At 37.2% G+C, this 19,792-nt stretch overlaps 1 protein-coding gene across 3 annotated transcripts; it reads right to left on the reverse strand.

Moving 5' to 3' along the window:
* Nucleotides 1–1,506: 1,506 nt before the first annotated feature.
* LOC125861911 (uncharacterized protein At4g10930) lies at nucleotides 1,507–19,792 on the reverse strand. Of its 3 annotated transcripts, none has more exons than XM_049541815.1 (15): nucleotides 19,648–19,792; nucleotides 19,388–19,471; nucleotides 14,860–14,945; nucleotides 13,980–14,070; nucleotides 12,755–12,804; nucleotides 11,376–11,445; nucleotides 10,663–10,772; nucleotides 9,788–9,853; nucleotides 7,521–7,951; nucleotides 7,328–7,411; nucleotides 7,098–7,173; nucleotides 4,896–6,147; nucleotides 4,733–4,807; nucleotides 2,166–3,221; nucleotides 1,507–2,030 (listed from the first exon to the last, which is right to left on the reverse strand). In XM_049541815.1, exons 2-15 carry the CDS (start codon nucleotides 19,454–19,456, stop codon nucleotides 1,818–1,820), a joined length of 3,729 nt encoding a protein of 1,242 aa, XP_049397772.1. In that variant the 5' UTR covers nucleotides 19,457–19,471; nucleotides 19,648–19,792; the 3' UTR covers nucleotides 1,507–1,817. The 3 variants fall into 3 exon arrangements, with proteins under 3 accessions (XP_049397772.1, XP_049397773.1, XP_049397774.1); XM_049541816.1 differs by having other exon boundaries at nucleotides 1,508–2,030; nucleotides 7,328–7,408; XM_049541817.1 differs by having other exon boundaries at nucleotides 1,508–2,030; nucleotides 4,896–6,138; nucleotides 19,648–19,791.

Genomic DNA, 19,792 nt, shown 5'->3' on the forward strand with positions numbered 1-19,792 from the left:
CTAAAAATGTAAAAGTGGATAAATAATTAGGGACATAGTATTAATTAAAGAATTAGCATTTAATGAAAGAGTCTTGCTTAGATGTTTGACAAAGCTAACCGAACTTCAAGGTGCATATTCCCTAGGAATCTGTTCGATTCCACCTTCCTAGTACTACTATTTTATTTTAATAATGGACACAAATGTAGATGAAGGATGAAAATAATAATATTGTAATTATCATTATTAGTAGTATTATTGTTATTATTATTATTGTTGTCGTTGTTGTTGTTATTCTAATATTTTCGATTTGATTGATTCAAATTTATAATAGGTAGATTCCAAAAACATAGAGGAAACAATACATGGAGATGGTCATTTAAATTCAATATTTTAAATGTGGAGTATCTATAAATTTATATGTAAAAATTTACTAAAATTATAATTAATTTATAAGTTTTAAAATATAATGAATTCAATGATAAAATTTAAATCTTGAATCTATATTTAACATACATATTCATAACAGGTGAAAATCATATTCCCTACGTGAAAATCAATTTCTCTTGTATTTTTTTTAAAAAAATTATTATTATAAAAGTATTCTCTCTACCAAGTCAAGATCCAACTAACAATAGGTGATTTATAAATGTATATTCTATTTTATTTTATCAATCTCTCTCACATTGTAGAGTTTTTAATGTTAATTATGTTTTTCTTTATCTCTTTTTGAATGAAATTGCCGCTATTTATACATTAATGACTCAAAAAAGTAGATAATAGTCCTACATAGTGGTTTGAGTAACATATTTAAGTATTTAAAAAATGCCTCCTAATTTGTAATTTATAATGACAGTCAAAATTTATAATCATATCTACAAAAAGTGATACAAAAGAACAGAAAAAGGGGAAAAAAAGTTCGACGTATGAAAATGATTTACAAGTATCTTTCTACATTTATTTATTGATCCAAAAATATTCCAACCTATTTCTTGTTGGCTCAAAAATATCCCTCAAACTAACATTGTAGTTATTTCTTTTTCCTATTTAAGAATTATGATTGATTACGTATATTATTTTATTTTGAAAATTAAACTCAACCACTTTAATATTTAAATCAACTTGACCAATTTACTCTGGACCCATTTCTTGAGATAAATAAAATTTTGATGAAAAATTATTTATAAAGTTTAATATATTGTTTGTTTGGTTTTTTCATCAGTTTTTTACAATAAAACATTATCGCATAGTCAAAAGGATAACGAATTTTTGAATTGACTAAAACAAACAAAACGTGGGACTTATAGAGTTATAGTGACAAACAAATTATGTGAACAACTCACCCAAACGGTCGTTTGGACATTAAAATATTTGTCATGATTGAATATAGTCATATACGACTCTTTCAAAAAAAAAAAAAAATGAATTCCTTCCTAATCGTGCTAAAACATACAAATACCTCTATGTGGTTTGCGAGCGGAGTTTTAGCTTGTGCGCACCCAAAGGATGGCGATTTGCGGGTTTCCTTCTCATAAAAAAAAATCTCTATATTTTGTTATCTTTATACAAACTAAGACTTAGTTACAATGTATGTTCCCACCAAATGATGCAGCATTCTGCATTTAAAATTAGTGTATGATCTAAAAGAAAATGTCTAATCGTTTCATTCACTAGATGTTGGGACTCAGACTAAATTACAGCAACATCACCCTAGTCCCCTAGTGTAACACTTTAAGCTTCAGTACAAATACAAAAAACAGAAGCAATATGCAAAAGAAGAGGAAAGAAAAGCCAGGAGTCAAATGCTGTACATCACGTAACTATCAGTAGGAAGCTACTTATTTTGTTGTATGTTGAGCTGTCTCGACGTATTGCTCAGCAAGTTTCTTAATTTTATCTCCTTCTTTTATGAGAAAATTAGCATTTTTGTCCTTTGGGTGATACTTCATGACTTTCTCAGTAGTTTTGTCCACAGCCCACCTGTATTGATCAACAGAGATCACACCACTCTTGCAAAGTGGTCTGATGTGCTCCTTCACGTATGCTTTGACCTGCCAGAATATCATTTAATTAGTACCTGAAGGAAAACATTCCAGGCAAAGCATGCTACATGAGTCTTTAGAATATTCCCCTTAATTGTTCGTGAACCCTGATAATAAACACGAAAGTAAGTGCTCATTTAGTACCTTCGTTGATACAGAGCTATTGCTGCCTGATTCCTTGTTAACAGAGGATTTCGATTTCTTGTTCATTTCTAGGTTTTCACTTTTGGCAATCTTGTTAGGTGAGTTTGGGCATTTGGAAGCAGTGGAGCTGTTACCATTTCCCTGTTCTGAGGACTCTGAAGCCTGTTTGGATTCATCAACTCCATTGCTTTGTTGAACTTCATTGTCCATAGCCAGTTCATCAAGCTTGACTGATGCCATCTCAGGATACTTCTCAATCAGCAGCTCTTTATCTGGTCCGTACAACTCTTCACAGTCTACAACAGAGAGGTCTTCATCAACAGGGGAACTATGACCAAGGCAATTTTCAGTCTGGGTAGCTGCAGTTGAGCTTCCAACCACACCACTTGTTTCGCAACCACTCAACGAAGATGTGTCTACAGGACCTTCAAGAATGTCCTTTTTTTCGAGATTTTGAAATTCCAAAGAGCCATCAGATCCCATAGGGTTGATTGTGGAGAAGACAACTTTCAATTTAGATTCTTCTGGTTGCAGCACAGAGATCATTGAAGTTCCAGCACCAGAAAAGTCATCATCATCCAAATTATATTCAAAATCCCCATATATATCAAGTTCTGGAGGATCATCCACTTCAAACACATTCTCTGGCCCGTGATCTTCAACTTCTTTTGATATGCAAATTTCCTCTTTGACTTCCTCCAAGACGCAACTTGGACTATTTGGAGGTGAATCAGACAAAAGTCCGGCATTTCTTAGCGCTTCATTGACTGCTGGATCAGAAGAATCAACATCGCTTACTTCTTCTGATGAGTTGGTTAGAACTTCTGAATTTTGGCAAGGACTTGACTCGGCAACACCAACATTACTGGCATTGTCTGATCTGCGCAGTTCTTGTGAGCAGAGGTTTATATATACTAGTTTGCTATTAGACCTATCAGCAACCTCCTTTTCAATATTAACCGCGTCTGCAATTGCCAGTTCTGTTTCTGCTGTTCTGCGCATAACTGGCAGATTTGCTTTCTTTAGAAGGTGCTCAGTGAGACGGTGAAGTTGAGCCTGAGAGAAAAAATAGTGGACAAAATTTGATAAATGATATATAACCAAGAAGAGTGATTTGCTGTGGTTATAGGAGAAAAGAGAAAATCCCCTGAAGTGGAAGCTATATACTGATTAAAGACGGATAACATTTTATAAAGAAAAAAAATCCCCTATGATTCATATCTGTTTATATTATAGAGGGAAAAACTGCACTATTTTTTGAGAAAGGTAACATGTAATAAAAATGCTGCACCATTCATCTCTGGGTTTATCAATCTGTAATCCAATAAGCAACATACTAACAAGGGATTTTGATATGTCATTATTCTGTATTGTTCCAATTCTACCCAAAGTGATAAGACTTTGAATAGATCCTATTATGACAAGTGAAGGATAAACAAGGGTCAATCAACATATGGAATAGATGCTGGTGGAATTGTGGTGATAATGTAGATATCTAGTGTGAGAATGATTAGCTACCTAAGATAATATAGCTATCCCCTAGAAGTTCAGGGTTATCCATTATTTGAGAATCAAAGACCAAATAGGAAACAAAATACAGAGACATATTTCACAATAGTGCTTTCAGTAGCAAATGCCTCGCTGCTTCAATAGAGTGTAAAGCAGATGAAAAACAACAAGAAAAAGAAGTGTTGTGAATTTTCCGGCATTAAGCGCAAAGCACGAATGAAGTGTGAGCTTTAAGGAAGAAAGATGCAAATGAAGAAAAAAAGAAACTGTATTCAATTCAAGAATGATGACTATAGTATAGACACAAACAACAATTATATTGACTAAGGAACTGAAAAAACTACAATTAAGTGAAACAGTTTTTGTTTCGTGTGGTCTCATTCAAGACAAAGCCAATGGGTGACAAGACATGAGTCTTAATGTTTTGGTGTGTGAACTGGAGCTATCTGTGGAAGGTGAAACACTCAACCTGCTTTGCACCTAACTCAAGAGCTAAATGCACCTCCACCTCCGTGTAGGAGTGAGCCTAGTATACTTAGCTAAGGAAATATAGTGATGGCTAATGGTGGTGATCATCGGTAGTGATTAGTGGATGTAATGGTGGTTGGTGATGATGATTGTAAATGGTGGTTAATGGTAGTGACGACTGACTGTGGTGATTGGTGGTGGTGGTGGTAGTGGTTGTGGTTGAGGATGGTGGTGGTGGGAGATGGTGATTTGCGGTGATGGTGGTTGTGGGCGATAGGTGAAAGTAGACATCTTAATTATAATAAAACTTTGTTATAGATCTTAATCATTCATATCTATTCAAACCCAACCCCTTAAGTGCTTGTGAATTTTAAAATAAACACACTTAATGATTAAGATGCAGACCTAAGAACAGACTTAATGACTGAGATCTGAATAACTCAGATTAAGACCTTCACTAAGTGCAAACAAATCAGGCCTTACTCTAACATTCTAACACCTTGAATATCAAAGAGAATAGAATAACAAAATTGTCACCCTGGGGAACGAGTAACTTGGAAAAAACTTTATATGAAAAGGATAGTGCTTACCAGCCTGACCGACATGGGGATTTTATTATGACGACTGGGTGCCAAAGCTGGTCGCATGTCTTTTGGTAGTTGAGCCTGCTCAAAAGTTTAGAAACAAGAAATGAGCAGGTGCAGAACAATAGGCAGCAAACAAATGGTACAGAAGGAAAAAATATTAACATACCAGCAAAGGATAATTATTTTTCAGCACTGAACTGTCCTCTTCATTTTCCAGGGTTCCACTCTTGCTTGTTGCTGCTGTTTTTCTTGCAAGAACCTCTAAGGCCCACTTCCTCTTATCACTCCTTGTATTATCACATTTTACTGTTATTTCCTCCTTGGTACCCAATTTCAAACCACTTGAGATTGATGTAGACGGCCTATCAGTGCCTTTGATTGGAAGTACATTTCTGGTATTATCAGCCTTAGTGGTCGGGACACTTATCTTGGCCCCCTTAATTTCCAAGGAAGAAGCCACCACCAGAGAAGCCACATTTGCAGGTGGAACTACATTGGATGGACTAGGAAAAGATGTTGCTGAAGTGTTTGATGTTGATCCATTTTCTTTGTTTTGATCAGCAACAACAGTAAGGGTAGAGACAGGCTTGATACCCTCCTTTCTTGGGAAAACCGAATTATCTGCTAAATATAGCCTTGAAAGAATGGAAGACTTTCCTTCCCCTTCATTCACAGGCTTTGTCGCTGCATTCTCTGAATCATCTCTCAGGAGGTCAAGAACCGACTTCAACGTCTGAATCTTCTCAGGCTTTGACATGTTTGAGCATCTGTATTTCCAAAATTCTACTTCACAATCGCGAGTCCATGCTCGCCGTCTTCTTCCTCCAATACCATAAATTTTTTTGGTTAGGTTTTCACGTACTTTTCCCTTCTGCAACAGTGACCTCTTTGCCTTCAGATCCACAGAAGGCTTCTTAGTTTCAGTTGAAGATCCTGTCACAACTGCTCTAAAAGCAGTCAGAAGTTTTGGGTCAAGCTGGTTTTCCCCTTTATCCCCATAAGACTTGTTACGAACTGCTTCTCTAATTTCTTTCCTTAGATTTTCAACTAGCACTGATGAGTCCTCATCACCAGTTCTCCGCATGATCTTTTTAACCCTTAGGCGAGCTGCACTTTCTCTTTGTTTAGAGGACATTCCATCCTGGTTGCTATGAGCAAGCTTCTTCAAAGTTTTACGACCTGTTCCTTTAACTATATTCATTATGTCAGAGCTAAGATCTTTATTTTCAGGTTTGCATTTCAGTTTCTTGTCCTTCGAGATGATTGCTCGAGGTTTATCGGAGTTGTCTGAAGCAGATACTGGAAGTTGGTCCTTTGCATTAATTTGCTCACTGCTTCCCTCGATTTTTACTCTCTTCAAATCATAGGCAAGCTCAGCTTTGGCTCTAATGCCTCCATCATCAGTATTTCTGCAATCACTATCAGAACTATAAGCAATCCTAATAGTAATGAAAGGACAAAAGCAAACTTAATAAAGAATGTCGCAGCTGTTACATATTTGGTTCTACCAGGTTTCAGATAGAATGATAGTAGCTACTTAGAGAGCTTAACTTCTATAACACTTGATGATTATTATATCTCCAGAAAACTAGCTTATCATGACAACAAAACAGACTAGTGATAGCTACTTTCGATTCATGCTTAATAGGATTATATTTTATGTGAACCCACTACAGATGAATATGGGGAAACTGGAAAGAAACATTGAATCATTTTCAAAAATTGATTAGGTACATAAATTTGGAATAGTAAAATACCAGATTAGGCAATTAAGATCTTATCAGTATGCAAGAAGTTTCAAAAAGAATCCCAGGTCAGGTCCCCGAAGAGTCTGAGCTTTTCCGGCCAAATAATAGGACTTGACATGCCTTTATCACTTACAGAAAGAAAAAATGAAGTTCCAACCAGTACAAAGAAAAAGAAAATTGATAGGCAACAAGCAGACTGCATGTAACATTTGGAAATATCTAGATGTTTAAATATATCAATCACAAAAAATATGAGGATGCATTACAATTCGATGTCTATCCTTAGTTTCTCTGTCCTAAATAGTAATAAAAAGATCAAAGTTGTTCAATGACTTCAGTCACATGGAACATCGCAATTTTACTAATATGTATTACAGGGGCAAATCCAGCTCCAGGAGAGTCATGCCAAATGATGCACAACTATTAGCCCACACGTTTTTTTTCAATTAGTCACTGGCAACTGAGCTTAAGCCACTTAAGTAACCCATGTAAAACAAAGATCATCACAAAGGATGTTACAACTTTGTAAGACTGGATGCTAGCATCAGGATTTAAACCTTAAGATAATAAGAAATAATGATCCTATATAAATCAAATGAAGAGGTTTGATTGCATAATACCTGTTTTCTCTGCGCTTTCTCTTTAGACTGGAGGCCACAACCTTGTCCTCGTTCTTATCAGGTATCACTTCTTCACCTGACACATCAACAGCAAACACTTCAGAGAAGAAGCATATGCAAGCATGTATGTACATCTCAATAAAGTTTATAACGAACTAACAGTTTTCAGGAAGCTACAATGCTCATCCAATATTTGTATAAGTTGTCTGCTACAGCCTACGGTCATATACCTGGACGAAGGCATTCTGATGTATTCTTCGGTCGTGCAGCTTGAAGTACTTGATCTCCAGCTACCTTCATATTTGTTATGTCTACTGGAGATGCATAGAACATTAATAGCTTAACTATTTTATCTGCCCCAGCTTAAGATAGATCTCCCAATCCAAAGGAACAAAAGAAATTCCCGAAACATTGTAAGCATACCAGTAGATGCTGAACATGAGTTCTCAGACAATCCCAGATGAATATTTAGATTTGGTTGAATCAGTTCATTATTAAATAACTGCATCGATCCATCAGACTTCACATCCGCGGGGGTAGCAGGCTGCGCAGAATCTGGACATTCATTTTGTCGCAAGGACAGTTCTATACTGGGAGTATCAGGAACAGGATCAGGGACCAAAATGCCAGTATTTATAGACTCTTTAGTATCTAGATTTGAAAGTTTTCTGCCTGGTATTTCACCCTGATTGTTCCTCTCAACAATTGAGATGACAACAGCCGTCTCACCAGCATCAGCAACAGATACAGACACTTCCCCTGAAAAAGAAGCCTCAAGCAAACAGTTATTGCTGGCATTTTCTGGACCTAACTTCTTGTAAGGTGCTGACTTTTCGGGTAGCTTGTCAACACATCTGCACAGTGAGATAACGATAAGAATTATGTTTAGAACCACAGCAGGTGCTCAAGATGAAAATATCAACTTACCTCCATCCAAAGATACATTGACTAATAAAAGTCTATGTCGAAGGCATTTTAAGAAGGAATTTTTTAGAGGTGGTATTTTATGCAAATTACACATTTTATGTACAATTCTGAGCAAGACAACAGATCGTAACCAATCCTGAATATTCTAGGCATGTTATATGTCTAGACTTGTAAAAATACATTCAATCCGAACACTTATAAGGAATTTTAATAGAAGGATCTACAAGTTGGTAATTCGAGATAGCGAAACCAATGACAATACATCCAAATTTAATTTTCTGTCTAGTATAATGTGAAGTCACCTTTATGAGTTTTTGTTCTTTCATGAAAAAATGGATTGGGATGATCTGAAGGGCCAAATTGATTACATATCAGCTTCATCTGTTTAACTTCATTATACATACACTCTTGTAGAAGCTGTTTTGCCTAGAGAAATTCACAAGCTAAAAGGGGTACAGCTCAATCTTCTACTTCCCCGCTCAATAGTCTTTATAAAGGAGAACTTGCTCAATCTACATCATAGTATCCAACAGTTTGTGAAAGATCCATGTCTTGATATAACAAACATTATGCTAAAGTTTACTCCTTTGATGAACTTGAGAATGCATAATTAAATGGAATAGACTGAAAAGATTGTAAAACTCTGTTATTCCCTCAAACATGGTTGGACATTCTTAGTAAATTAAAAAGATTATACAAACTATATGATAGGAAGCCTTCTCTAACATATATAGTGTATCTTGTCAGAGAGATGACAGTCCAACAAATTTGTAGGTCTCATGAGGGGTAATTCACTGGAATTTAAGATTCAAAAGAAACCTGCAGGATTGGGAGATAGAAGAATTTCATAATTTGGTTGAGATGCTGTATGGGTTGGACACACCAAACAATACATCAGATGCAGGGAGGTGGTGGGAGAGTGGAAATGGATTTTTTAGTCAAATCTTATTACAGGAGCTTATTGGTGAGAGAGGAATGTATATTTCCTCACATGCTATTTGGATTCCTAGAGTACCGAGAAAGGTGGGTCTTTTCGCATGGTTAGTGGCATGGGGTGCGATGTTGAGTCTTGACAGCTGAAAATTTGAAAAAGAGGAGGATCATTTGTGCCAGTTAGTGTTTTGTGTGCAAAAGCTCAGGTGAAGATGTACATCATCTACTATTTCATTGTAAAGTGGTTAAGCGGTTATGGCAGGTGGTTCTGAGTTTGTTCGGAAAGCAATGGATGATGTCGGGCACAATGAAGGAGGCATTGTAAAGTTGAACTCACCGGAGGGGGAAGAGAAGTCCAAGGGCATGGAGAGTGGGACTCCATTAGCAACTATGTGGGTTATTTGGAAAGAGAGAAATAGGAGGGCAGTTGAAGGGGTGGAACAAGTTTTTGTAAGCTTGCAAAGTGGCCTACTGTGTCTACTGTCTAGTTTCTTTTTGCTGTACTTAAGAGGTCCCTATTGGTATAGAGGACTGGTCTCTTTTGTTGAGAACCATATTTTGGTGTAGGTTCTCTTGTTTTTGGTATACTGCGCGTATACAGGGTTTCCCCAATTGTTAGTAATATACTTTACCTTGTTCAAAAAATATAAACTACAAATTATGATTTTAGGCATGATTACAAACCCTAACCAATTATAAGTATCCTAGGCATAATTGCAGTAATTAAATACAAATCATCATAATATTTGCGTAGTCTCAAAAAAAAACATGTGGCTGCTAAATACACATATAAACAAAGAATGTGGAACTAAATATTCATGTTTGCTTACCTTGGGCATAGCCATGTACTTTCAGAAGTGTCCTCAGGGTCAAATCCAACACAAAAGGCATGATACCTACTCAAATATATGCAAAGAATCAATCAGAGGAGAAACCCTTGAAAAAAAAGCAGGGAAATTAAGAACTTCAGCTGCATGAAGCACTTCCTAAGTTAAAGTATACAGTCGGAGAAAAGTAAAGGAAAACCCCACTGCTGGAGAAAGTGATAACATCATTTAGAAGATACATAAGCAGGCTTTTAGATGGGTCTGTCTCCGTTACCATCCTAAGCAAAATAGATGTTGGATTGAACTCAACTCTAGGTCATGAGATTAGGATTCCCCAACACTATATGAGGAGACAACAGTCGATTCCAGCAACCAATGTGGAACAGTCTAACATAGGCAACAAGAATATCCATTTGGGTACCTTGTGCAAGTCAAAGTAGGCCAAATTTTGAGATGGATGGAGTAAACTATTGTAGAATATGTAAAATATTTCAAGAAATTCCACAATAAAGAGTATGTCTGGCGAAGCCCATGCAGTACTTCTCAAGCTCTCATCGAATGCGCCATGTTGCAAAGCTTATACCATCCATCTGTAGATCACTCTCCTTACTGCATCTTAGGTCCATAACTATGATGTTATCAATTTTATACAAACCTTCTGAATACATCACAACATTATGTTCCATCAGTGCTTCGTATAAACACAAAGGCAATCATTCTTTCAACAGGCAATGAGGAAAACGGAGAAGGAAAACAAAATAACATAGGGCTGTATTCATCTTTTCACATAAACCAGAACATAGAATTATTCAACTTATCAGTTGGCAATTATTTTACTAAAACAGTCAATATTAGAGTAAGAAAATTGATTACCATACCATAGATCACATGAATCACAAGCAATTGACGTATCAAGATTCAGATCTCCTTCATTTGTAACTGATCCAGCTCGAACTTTGCAGCCATCTCCATCCAAGCAGACAACTGCCTAGAAAAGACAAAGCATAGTAATTACAGACCAAAAGTTCATTTCCAAGATAAGAACGCAATATGACAAAAATAGTCACCAAAACCCCAAAAATCGACAAGATTTCAAAGATTTCCAAGAAGAGACAACCACTACTAGAAATACTCTGTTTCATTAATATACAAGAAATCTTAATGATATGACAGCAATGAATGTCATAAGAAATATAATCTCAGCTTTCCTAACCATGAAACTATTACATTCACCTAATAGAATTTTGTTCTAGTGTAGGAATTCAAATGCTAGCATCTGAAAGCATGGGAAAACGAAATGAGAACAGATAGTATGTTGCATGACAAAGAAGTGAAGAACTAACACAGCTTTACAAGAGAAAAACAAGGATTCGGGAAAAGGGTAAAAACAGAACCAAGGAGGCTATTTCATGAGTAATTTATTTTGTGCAAGGACAACTCTGAGTTGATCAAAAGAAAGTCATCAGATTTCACAATGTATTTATTTTATGTCAGGCTATACAGGTATGGCTCCCTTAGAGATTGGGCCTTGGGGCGCCAGTAAATAAGGTGGACAACAACTATTCACAGTCACTGGAACATGTTAACTCACATTCTCGTCGATATAGTACGATGGGAATGAAAGAGTATTAGTCTTCCCTTCAATGGACCAATCATCATCTCTGCAAAGATCAGAGAGTTAAACTCAATAGTAATTACTTGCAATTTACTAGTAGTTAATAACTAATCAAGCCACTGCTAGAGAATGAGCATTATTAAATTAAACTTTCTCAGAAGATATACATGATATAAGACTGAAGATCTGTACTGCAAGAAGAAAATATCTTTTTTGGACAATGTATCTCAGAAGAAATTTTATGAAGTTAAATTTTAAAACTCGACTATGGCTAGAAGCTTTCACCATTTCCCATACTGGCATCTCAACAACATTGAACCTCAAGATCCAAACTTTTTAAACTAAGGAGGAACAATAAATGACAGAGAAACCTGCAAGAGCAATTCAAATAGCAAGTACGAGAATCAATTGCAGTAAATCTAAAAAGTTCAGCATCAGCTTCAAAAAGAAAATTGAGATTTCTGATGATAGTGAAAAAGTCATCTGCAAGTGTATATTTGCAACATCATATGAGCTGCAAATATGCAGCCTTATGGAAGTGTTTGGAACACACCGTCAAATGCCATTAGCAAAGACCAAAACATGCACACAGAAAGAGCTTATAAGTAGATTTTTGTAGTATTCCAAATCATCATTAGGTCAGCTGTGTACAATCATGAAGCACAAGAAAAGGGCCTACACAAACTGTAGAAAATCTTTGGTGTCCATTTTGAGGAGGGAGGTTTTAAATTTCACTTGTGATTGCCGAGTATTTCCTCTGAACCAGCACAACTGAGGCTTTCTTCAGTTCTCACATTCGTGGAGAAATATACAGATGGGGTCTACAGCATTTGCAAAAAGATGCAAAAAAATTCACTTTTAATTACCATGTGATTTACTTTGAACCAACACAACTGAGGCTTTCGAGTTCTCACATTTGTGGAGAAATACATAGGTAGTGCTTCCAAGGATTTCAAAAAGATATTTCACTTGTGATTGCCAAGTGATTTCCTTTGAACCAGCCAAACTGAGGCTTTCTCAGATTCTCTCATTTTTGGCTTTATTTCTTAAAGTTCTTCGCATTTTCCTTATTTTTGGCTAGTATATCCACATTCCAAGTTGTTCAATCTTACAACTCGAACAATTTCAAGATCACACATTCACTGACAACCCTCCTTTGGGTGTTGCATCTTACATCAAGTGTAGAGTTGCAGATAGTGGTTCTGCCAATTATATGGTTCTCTTTTCTTTTCTCCAATCAAATTAACAAATAATGAATTTAACTGAATCTTTCTTTTCAGTAATGGATATACCATCACTGAAAGACGTAGTGGACTGATATAAGTTTGATAAAGAAACAAACACGACAACTATACCTGGTATATAAATCCTCATCAGTCTGGCTGCCCCCTATGGTATCATATACCTTCACGAAAATTGGTAAGAATTAATTGGGCTCCTTGAAGATCTTATAATATAATTTTACGAAATGTCCCAGCAACAAAACTTTGTTTGTCTTCATCAAAAAAAAAATTTATGAAAGTAAAATAGCATAGCTCACGGAGTGAACACAAAGCTGTGGAAGAACATATGGAAGAACGAAGCCCCAACCAAAATAAAATGTTTCTCATAGTTGGTGGTCAAAAAGGCTTGCCTCACACATGAAGTACTTCAAAAGAAAGGATGGACCACCCTTCGGGGTGGCCCAGTGGTTTGGGCTTGGGACTTCCATGTTGGAGGTCTCAAGTTCGAAACCCCTTGCCAGCGAAAGCAAGGGGTTTGCCTTCTGGGTTGAGCTCATCACACCGGGCTTGCCTAGTGCGGGTTACCTCTCCTATGTGGTTTGCGAGCTATTGCATAGGAGCGGGGGTTTTACCCTGTGCGCACCCAAAGGGTAGCGGCTGCGGGTTTCCCTTGTCATCAAAAATATAAAAAAAAGAAAAAAAAAGAAAGGAAGGACCCAGATGCTTTTTGTGTAATGAAACTGGGGAGACCAACTATCACCTCTTCCTACACTGTAAAGTCACTGCTCAACCATGGCCTATGCTCTTCTCTCTCACCAAGACTGAATGGACAATGCCTGAGCATACAGCTGATCTAATAAGCTGTTGGATCAGAAGAAGGGGGAGCAAGAGTCAGAAGAAGTGGTGGAGGATAATCCCATCCTGCATATGGTGCTCAGTGTGGAAGGAGAGAAATGGGAGATGCTTTGAAGACATATCAAAGTCCATCCATGTTGTGAAAGGGAACTGTCTATCCACACTGTTTGTATGGTGTAAAGGAAATTGTATAGAGGAAACAGAAGATCCTGTAGATTTCATAGGCTCTCTGTAATCTAGATTCTATTTTTACTTCCCCTTGTAACACTTTTGGAGGTAGCCAGCATTCCTTAATGCTGAGGAATACAACAATACCATTTATCCAAAAAATACGAAAATTTCAGAATGACTTAAGATGGGAGAAAAAACCTCAGAACCATCAGCAAAGAAAGAGAAAGTGCTAAAAGATAAGGATGTGACTAAGACACTATTGAACACATTAATGAATTGAGAAAGAACATAAAAACAATGTGAAGCAGCCCCAATAGATCCAGTTACTTACAGGCACACAAGTGATTAATTGAAATTCGCTCTGGCAAAGTGGGCATAAGTTTGTGATGGTAGCCCAGTTGTCAATGCATGTAAAACAAAACCTGAAATTTAAATGACGAGTTAGGGTCATTATTTGTATCTGTGCAAGCAGCTAGTAGAGGATGGTGAAAGTCAAAATTTGACGTGTTCATCTCAGAAATGTCCACATTCACAAACGTTTACTAAAGCCTTCCTATGGTATGGAGGTATGGTAACTGGCTCCACGATATCACAACTCATCATAAGCACTAACAGAAGATGAAGATAAAAGTCATGGAACTGGAAATTTGCATAATTTTGGTGATGTGGTAGCATAAGCAAAAATAAATATCAGTGTCACATAAACAACAAGACCAATCAAGAATACAGCTGATTTGGAGAGTGAAACTATGCTGAAAATCATAGTTTAGATAAACAATGAATCGTCACAACTGAACCATTCTGCAAAACGTCTACTCCAAGAGAACAAACCATAACTAACACCCAAGAAAAAAAAGTCATGTGTGCTATCAAGCATAGAAATTTCTGATCTCCAGATACTGTTACAGACACATAGACGGAGTATGCTGAAAAGATCACATCAAGAGTAAATAAAAATAATAAACTTAGGAATGTTGTGAAGGGAAAGGGTTGAGTAAATGGACTGCAATACGAGAAAAGTAAGTCAACTAACTGCGTTTCAGGGAAAGAGGAAAGAGCACAACACATAACAGGAAAAAAGTGAGAAGCCAACGGTCTTTCAAAATAAAAATGCACTGAACATCCATTTATGCCTAATTATAGTCACTTCCTTCTCTATAATAATGTCACACAGAGTGATGAAGTCGGCAAAATAAAGTTTAGTTAATTACCAGTGTTGACAGCAGTCTAGAACTCCTCTATCAATGACAACATCCATACATATCCCACATCTTTCACCATCTAAAGTTGAATAATCCTGCAATGAAATCCCTATATGCTTCAATATAATCTTAGATTCAGAAATTTAACTCATTAGGACATTAGTTTTTAGACTACATAGTCTGGCTCATCTACCGTCATCTTTGAACATATTTAAGACAGTATTCAATTCTCCTTCCAAGAGTTTGCACACCATCTTCGTCAAGTTTCTGATTTTGACTCGTAATACAAAAAGAAAATATTAATCTGTGAATTGTACTTCATAAGTTAGTCATTGGGGGTTTAATTTGAACATTATTCATGCATACGCACTGCAAACACACTTGTATGAGGAGGATAAGAAGAACTTTTGGGAGGTTTTGGATGAGGTGGTGAGAGGTATACGGCATGCTGAGAAGCTTTCGTAGGAGGAGATTTCAATGTACACATCAGGCAACCTCCGAGGGTTATGATGATATATCGTTTTGGGGACAGGAACGAAGAAGAAGTCCCACTCCTGGATGGCGTACTTTTGGGTTGGTGATAGCCAATTCAAGTTTTCCAAAGAAGGAGGATACTTGGATACCTTCCGTAGTACGGTGAGTAAGACTCAAATAGACTATTTGCTCCTTAGGAAGGGTGATAAAAGACTTTGTAAAGGCAGTAAGGTTATCCCAAGTGAGAATCTTATGACCCAAAATGAACTCCTAGGTCCTAGCGATGGATTTGAAGATCAAGAAAGAGAGGAAGAAGAGGGTTGTGGATGATTGACCAAAGATCAAATGGGGTAGCCTGGCTATGACCAGTACCCTGGAGATGAGAGAGAAGTTGATGCGTATGGGGGCTTGGGAAGCAGTGTGGCAGTATGTGGGATAGGACTGCTAGATGCATTAGGCAAGCGGCAAGAGAGATGTTGGGGTCTCGAGAGGTCATTTTGGTCGGCATCGAGGGACTAGTGGTGGAATGAAGAAGTCCAAGTAAAGGTGGAGTCAAAGAAGATGACGTATGCGAAGTTGGTGGAAAGTAAAGACCATGAGGAAGAACGGATGAATAGGGAAAGGTATAAGATGGTGAGGAAGAAGGCTAAGTTATCGATTATGGCAGCAAAAAGGGCAACTTTTGAATGTTGGTATGTAGAATAGGAGGACAAGGGTGGGGATAAGAAGTTGTACAAGCTAGCCAAGGCTAGAGAGAGAAATGGGAGGTAATCTACACCAAGTGAAGAGCATCAAGGATGGAGACAGCAAAGTATTGGAAAAGAAGGCAATCATTAACGGAGATGACAGCTATACTTCCATGAACTCTTGAAGAAAAAAAAAGGGGGACAAAGGCATTGTAGGAGTTAGATCAGTCAGCGAGGCGTTGCGATTGTAGGTATTGTAGGTGACTAGGTATATAAAGGTTTAGGAGGTTAAGTTGGAAGAGCATAGGCAAGGCAATTAACAGTAGTTGATTAGAGTTATTTAATGTCATTCTCAAGACGGTGAAGATACTTGAAGAATGGAAATGGAGTACAATGATTCCGTTGTACAAGAATAAGGATGACATTCAGAATTGCAACAACTATAGGGGTATCTAGCTATTAAGCCACACTATGAAGGTTTGAGACAGGGTGGGGGAGATGAGGGTGAGGAGGGACATGACAATTTCTAAAAATCAGTTTGGATTCATGTCGGGTGCTCAACTACAGAAGTCATTCATCTTGTAAGGAGACTGGTGTATCGGTATAAGGGGAGGATAAAGGCTTACGCCAAAATTCCAAGGGAGATTCTTTGGAGTTGCTTAGAGGCTAGAGGTGTATCTACGGTATACACTAGGGGATCAAGGACATGTATGATGGAGTCAAAACTCAGGTAAGGACTGTGGGAGGAGACTCAAGAGTACTCTGTTGTCTTGAAATATAGAGTTGAAATTTGAACTTGGAGCCTTAAGGTAAATTTGACCCCCCCCCCCATCTCCCAAACCATTAAGCTAGCCTGTAGTCTTGTGTTTAGAGGATTCAAAATCTATATATGTACATAAAAAAAATTACCTTACGTATACAATGTAATTTTTTGTCGAGGAGTTTCGGATGAACACCCTCCCCTCCCCCTAGATCCACCCTTGGGATCAACTCCAAGCCCACTTTTTATTTGTCTTGGTGATGGATACATTGACGAGACAAATTCACGATGAAGGGTCATGGTATATGTTATTTGCAGATGACATAGTTTTGGTTGACTAGACTCGCAGAGATGTTAATGCCAAGCAGAAGGTTTGGAGACAGACCCTGGAGTCTAAGGAATTCAAGTTGAGTAAGGTCAAGACGGAATATTTGGAGTGCAAGTTCAGTGACGTAATGCATGAAGCTAATGTGGAAGGAAGGCTTGATACAAAAGTCATCCAAAAGCAAGGAAGTTTCAAGCATCTTGGGTCTATTATCCAAGAGAATGGGGAGATTAACGAGGATGTCACTCGTCTTGTGTGATAAGAAGATGTCACCAAAACTTAACAGCAAGTTCTACAGAATGGTAACTAATGGTAACTAGACCAACTTTGTGGTATGGGGTGGAAATGTGAATGTGTGGGCATACATACCAGGAGAGATAAGATTTCTGCTTTTGTTTTTTTTTTTTTGAGAAGGTAACAACTTGTATTCTATTCCAAGAAATCAAACCTACCACAACATGTTATAGGTTTACTAATTACAAATGTAGGAGAGTATCAGGAAGATCTTCAACTCTATTAGCGAAATTACTAAGTGCCTAAAACATTCATCGTTGATTCTAAATCTTCCATATACTCCTATTTACACCAAAAATGAAACAAAACCAAGCAATTCATCTTCATCTAGTGGATGTTGTTACTTTTGTTTTGGAAGCATTTGAGATTCCTTTATTTCCATACAGACCACTAAATACATAGTGGAATGATCTACCATCTTTCTTTATGGTTAGAAATATAGCCAAAGCTACTCTAAATCATCAGGGACTGGACTATATTCATTGGCATCACCCAATATAAGCCCTTCAAATTGATGTACTCCACAAAATGTTACTGATCCTACAGTGAAGAAAGAGGTGATTCATTGCTTCAGCCTCACAGGAAACATCTAGGACTCAGTTAATATATCTCTTTTCATGAAATTTTCCTGAGTCAAGACAACCTGCTTAGCAAGTAGCCAAGTGAAGCAGGACATTTTGAGAGGTATTTTAACTTTCCAAATAAGTTATCATGGCCTCCGGCTACTTGATAAGTTAAAAGGCTTTAACTTATTATAAGCTTCCTTGATATTGAAATTGCCCTGGTTGTTGTGATGCCAAATCAGCTCATCTTGAGAGGTAGATATTCCTTTGAATTGCTCTAAGATTCTAAAGAACTCTACTAATCTTTGGATCCTCTAAAATTCATATTTCATCCCTGATTTGACCATACTTCTGCCATAGTGGCCATTTGCTGCTAAATCAGAATGTAGATATCTGGGAAGAGAGCTTTTAAGGTGTCTTTTTTTCTAACCAGCTATCCTCCCAGAAAGAGACCTTCATGTCATTTCCAGTTCTTATCCTGCAGTTTTCTCTTAATTTTGGCCAACGGTTTCTGATGACCTCCAGAAGATAGGATTAGAAATGAGGATATCCGGCACAAGGTGGGAGCGAATTCGGAGGAGGACAAGATGCAAGAAGCGACGTTGAGATGGTTCGAGCATGTGAAGAAGAGATGCACGGATGCCCCAGTGCATAGGTGTGAAAGGTAGCTTATTGATAGTTTCAAGCTATGTTGCTTGGACTCTTTAAAAATGTCAACGAGTGAGTGTCGGATTCTCCAAAAGTAGTGTATTTTTGGAGAATCTGACACGGGTGCAGCATCAAAAGTGAAGAGTCCGCGTAACTTAGGTTTCAAGAGAGGTAGAGGTAGACCGAAGAAGTATTATGGAGAGGTGATTAGACAGGACATGGCACGATTTCAGCTCAGCGAGGCCATAACCTTAGATAGAAGGGTGTGGAGGACACGAATTAGAATAGAAGGTTAGTAGGTAGCAGTGTGTTGTCTTGTTGTCCATTCATATTAGTAGTCGTAGTATTGCTCTTGTAATTTCTTGTCCTTTGATTTCTGGTACTATATGTTGTTTCTTGTACCTTGATTATAGTATTGTTTCATTGTAGCTTCTGTTTTGTTACTATCTGTTATTTTGGTTATTATATGTTGTTTCTTATTCTTCTGTTACTTCTTTTTCGAGACTGCTTTGGATTATTTTTCCTTGAGCCGAGGTTCCAACGGAAACAATCTCTCTACCTCGACTACACTGGGTATATTGTTGTTGTTAAATTGTACTTCATCTGTATAAGCAAATGATGACCCATATTTTGGTCTTATCAAGCTTTAGGGGAGAAACCACATTAACTGCTGAATATTTAGTTAGGCTAACTAACAGAAATTAAAAACCCTTTTAGTTTTTCAACCTAAACACAAGGATTTTTTTATAGCAATACCAATTAACAGGACCATGATAACCAAACTTACATCATTAATTTCATCAATGCAACAGTTTTCTTCTTCCATCATTGCCTCCGTGAACAATTCCATCTCCATAGCTCCCGCATACACCTGGAAATTTTTTTTAAAAAAATACATGAAAAATTAGAGATCAAAAAATTGGAAACAAGTATAACATAGCTAGGGTTTAACAAATACTTTGGATCACTGAAACAATGAAACTAGGTGCGTAGTGTGTTCATAATCGAAATTCTAAATGTGTAAGCTGAAAATTGAAAATTAATTACCAAATTGTGGAAGCAGAAGTGAATTGGTGATTGTAATGAGGAAATTCGAAGTTTTGTCAGAAACGGGTTAATCTGTAGTTAATCATGTCGATGTGAGGAAAATGGACTCTGGTCTGGACTATGGAGTTCGGACTATAACAATGGA

Source organism: Solanum stenotomum, chromosome 4 (genome assembly GCF_019186545.1).
Source record: "Solanum stenotomum isolate F172 chromosome 4, ASM1918654v1, whole genome shotgun sequence".
Classification (NCBI taxonomy): Eukaryota; Viridiplantae; Streptophyta; class Magnoliopsida; order Solanales; family Solanaceae; genus Solanum; species Solanum stenotomum.

Excerpts from the sequence above, each read along its gene's own strand:
- LOC125861911 (XM_049541815.1), bottom strand. The coding sequence starts at position 19,456 with ATGGAGATGGAATTGTTCACGGAGGCAATGATGGAAGAAGAAAACTGT. Across the intron at positions 7,952-9,787 it reads AGTACATGGCTATGCCCAAG|ATGTGTTGACAAGCTACCCG; the intron begins GTAAGCAAACAT and ends CTCACTGTGCAG. Across the intron at positions 7,174-7,327 it reads ATCAGAATGCCTTCGTCCAG|GTGAAGAAGTGATACCTGAT; the intron begins GTATATGACCGT and ends TTGATGTGTCAG.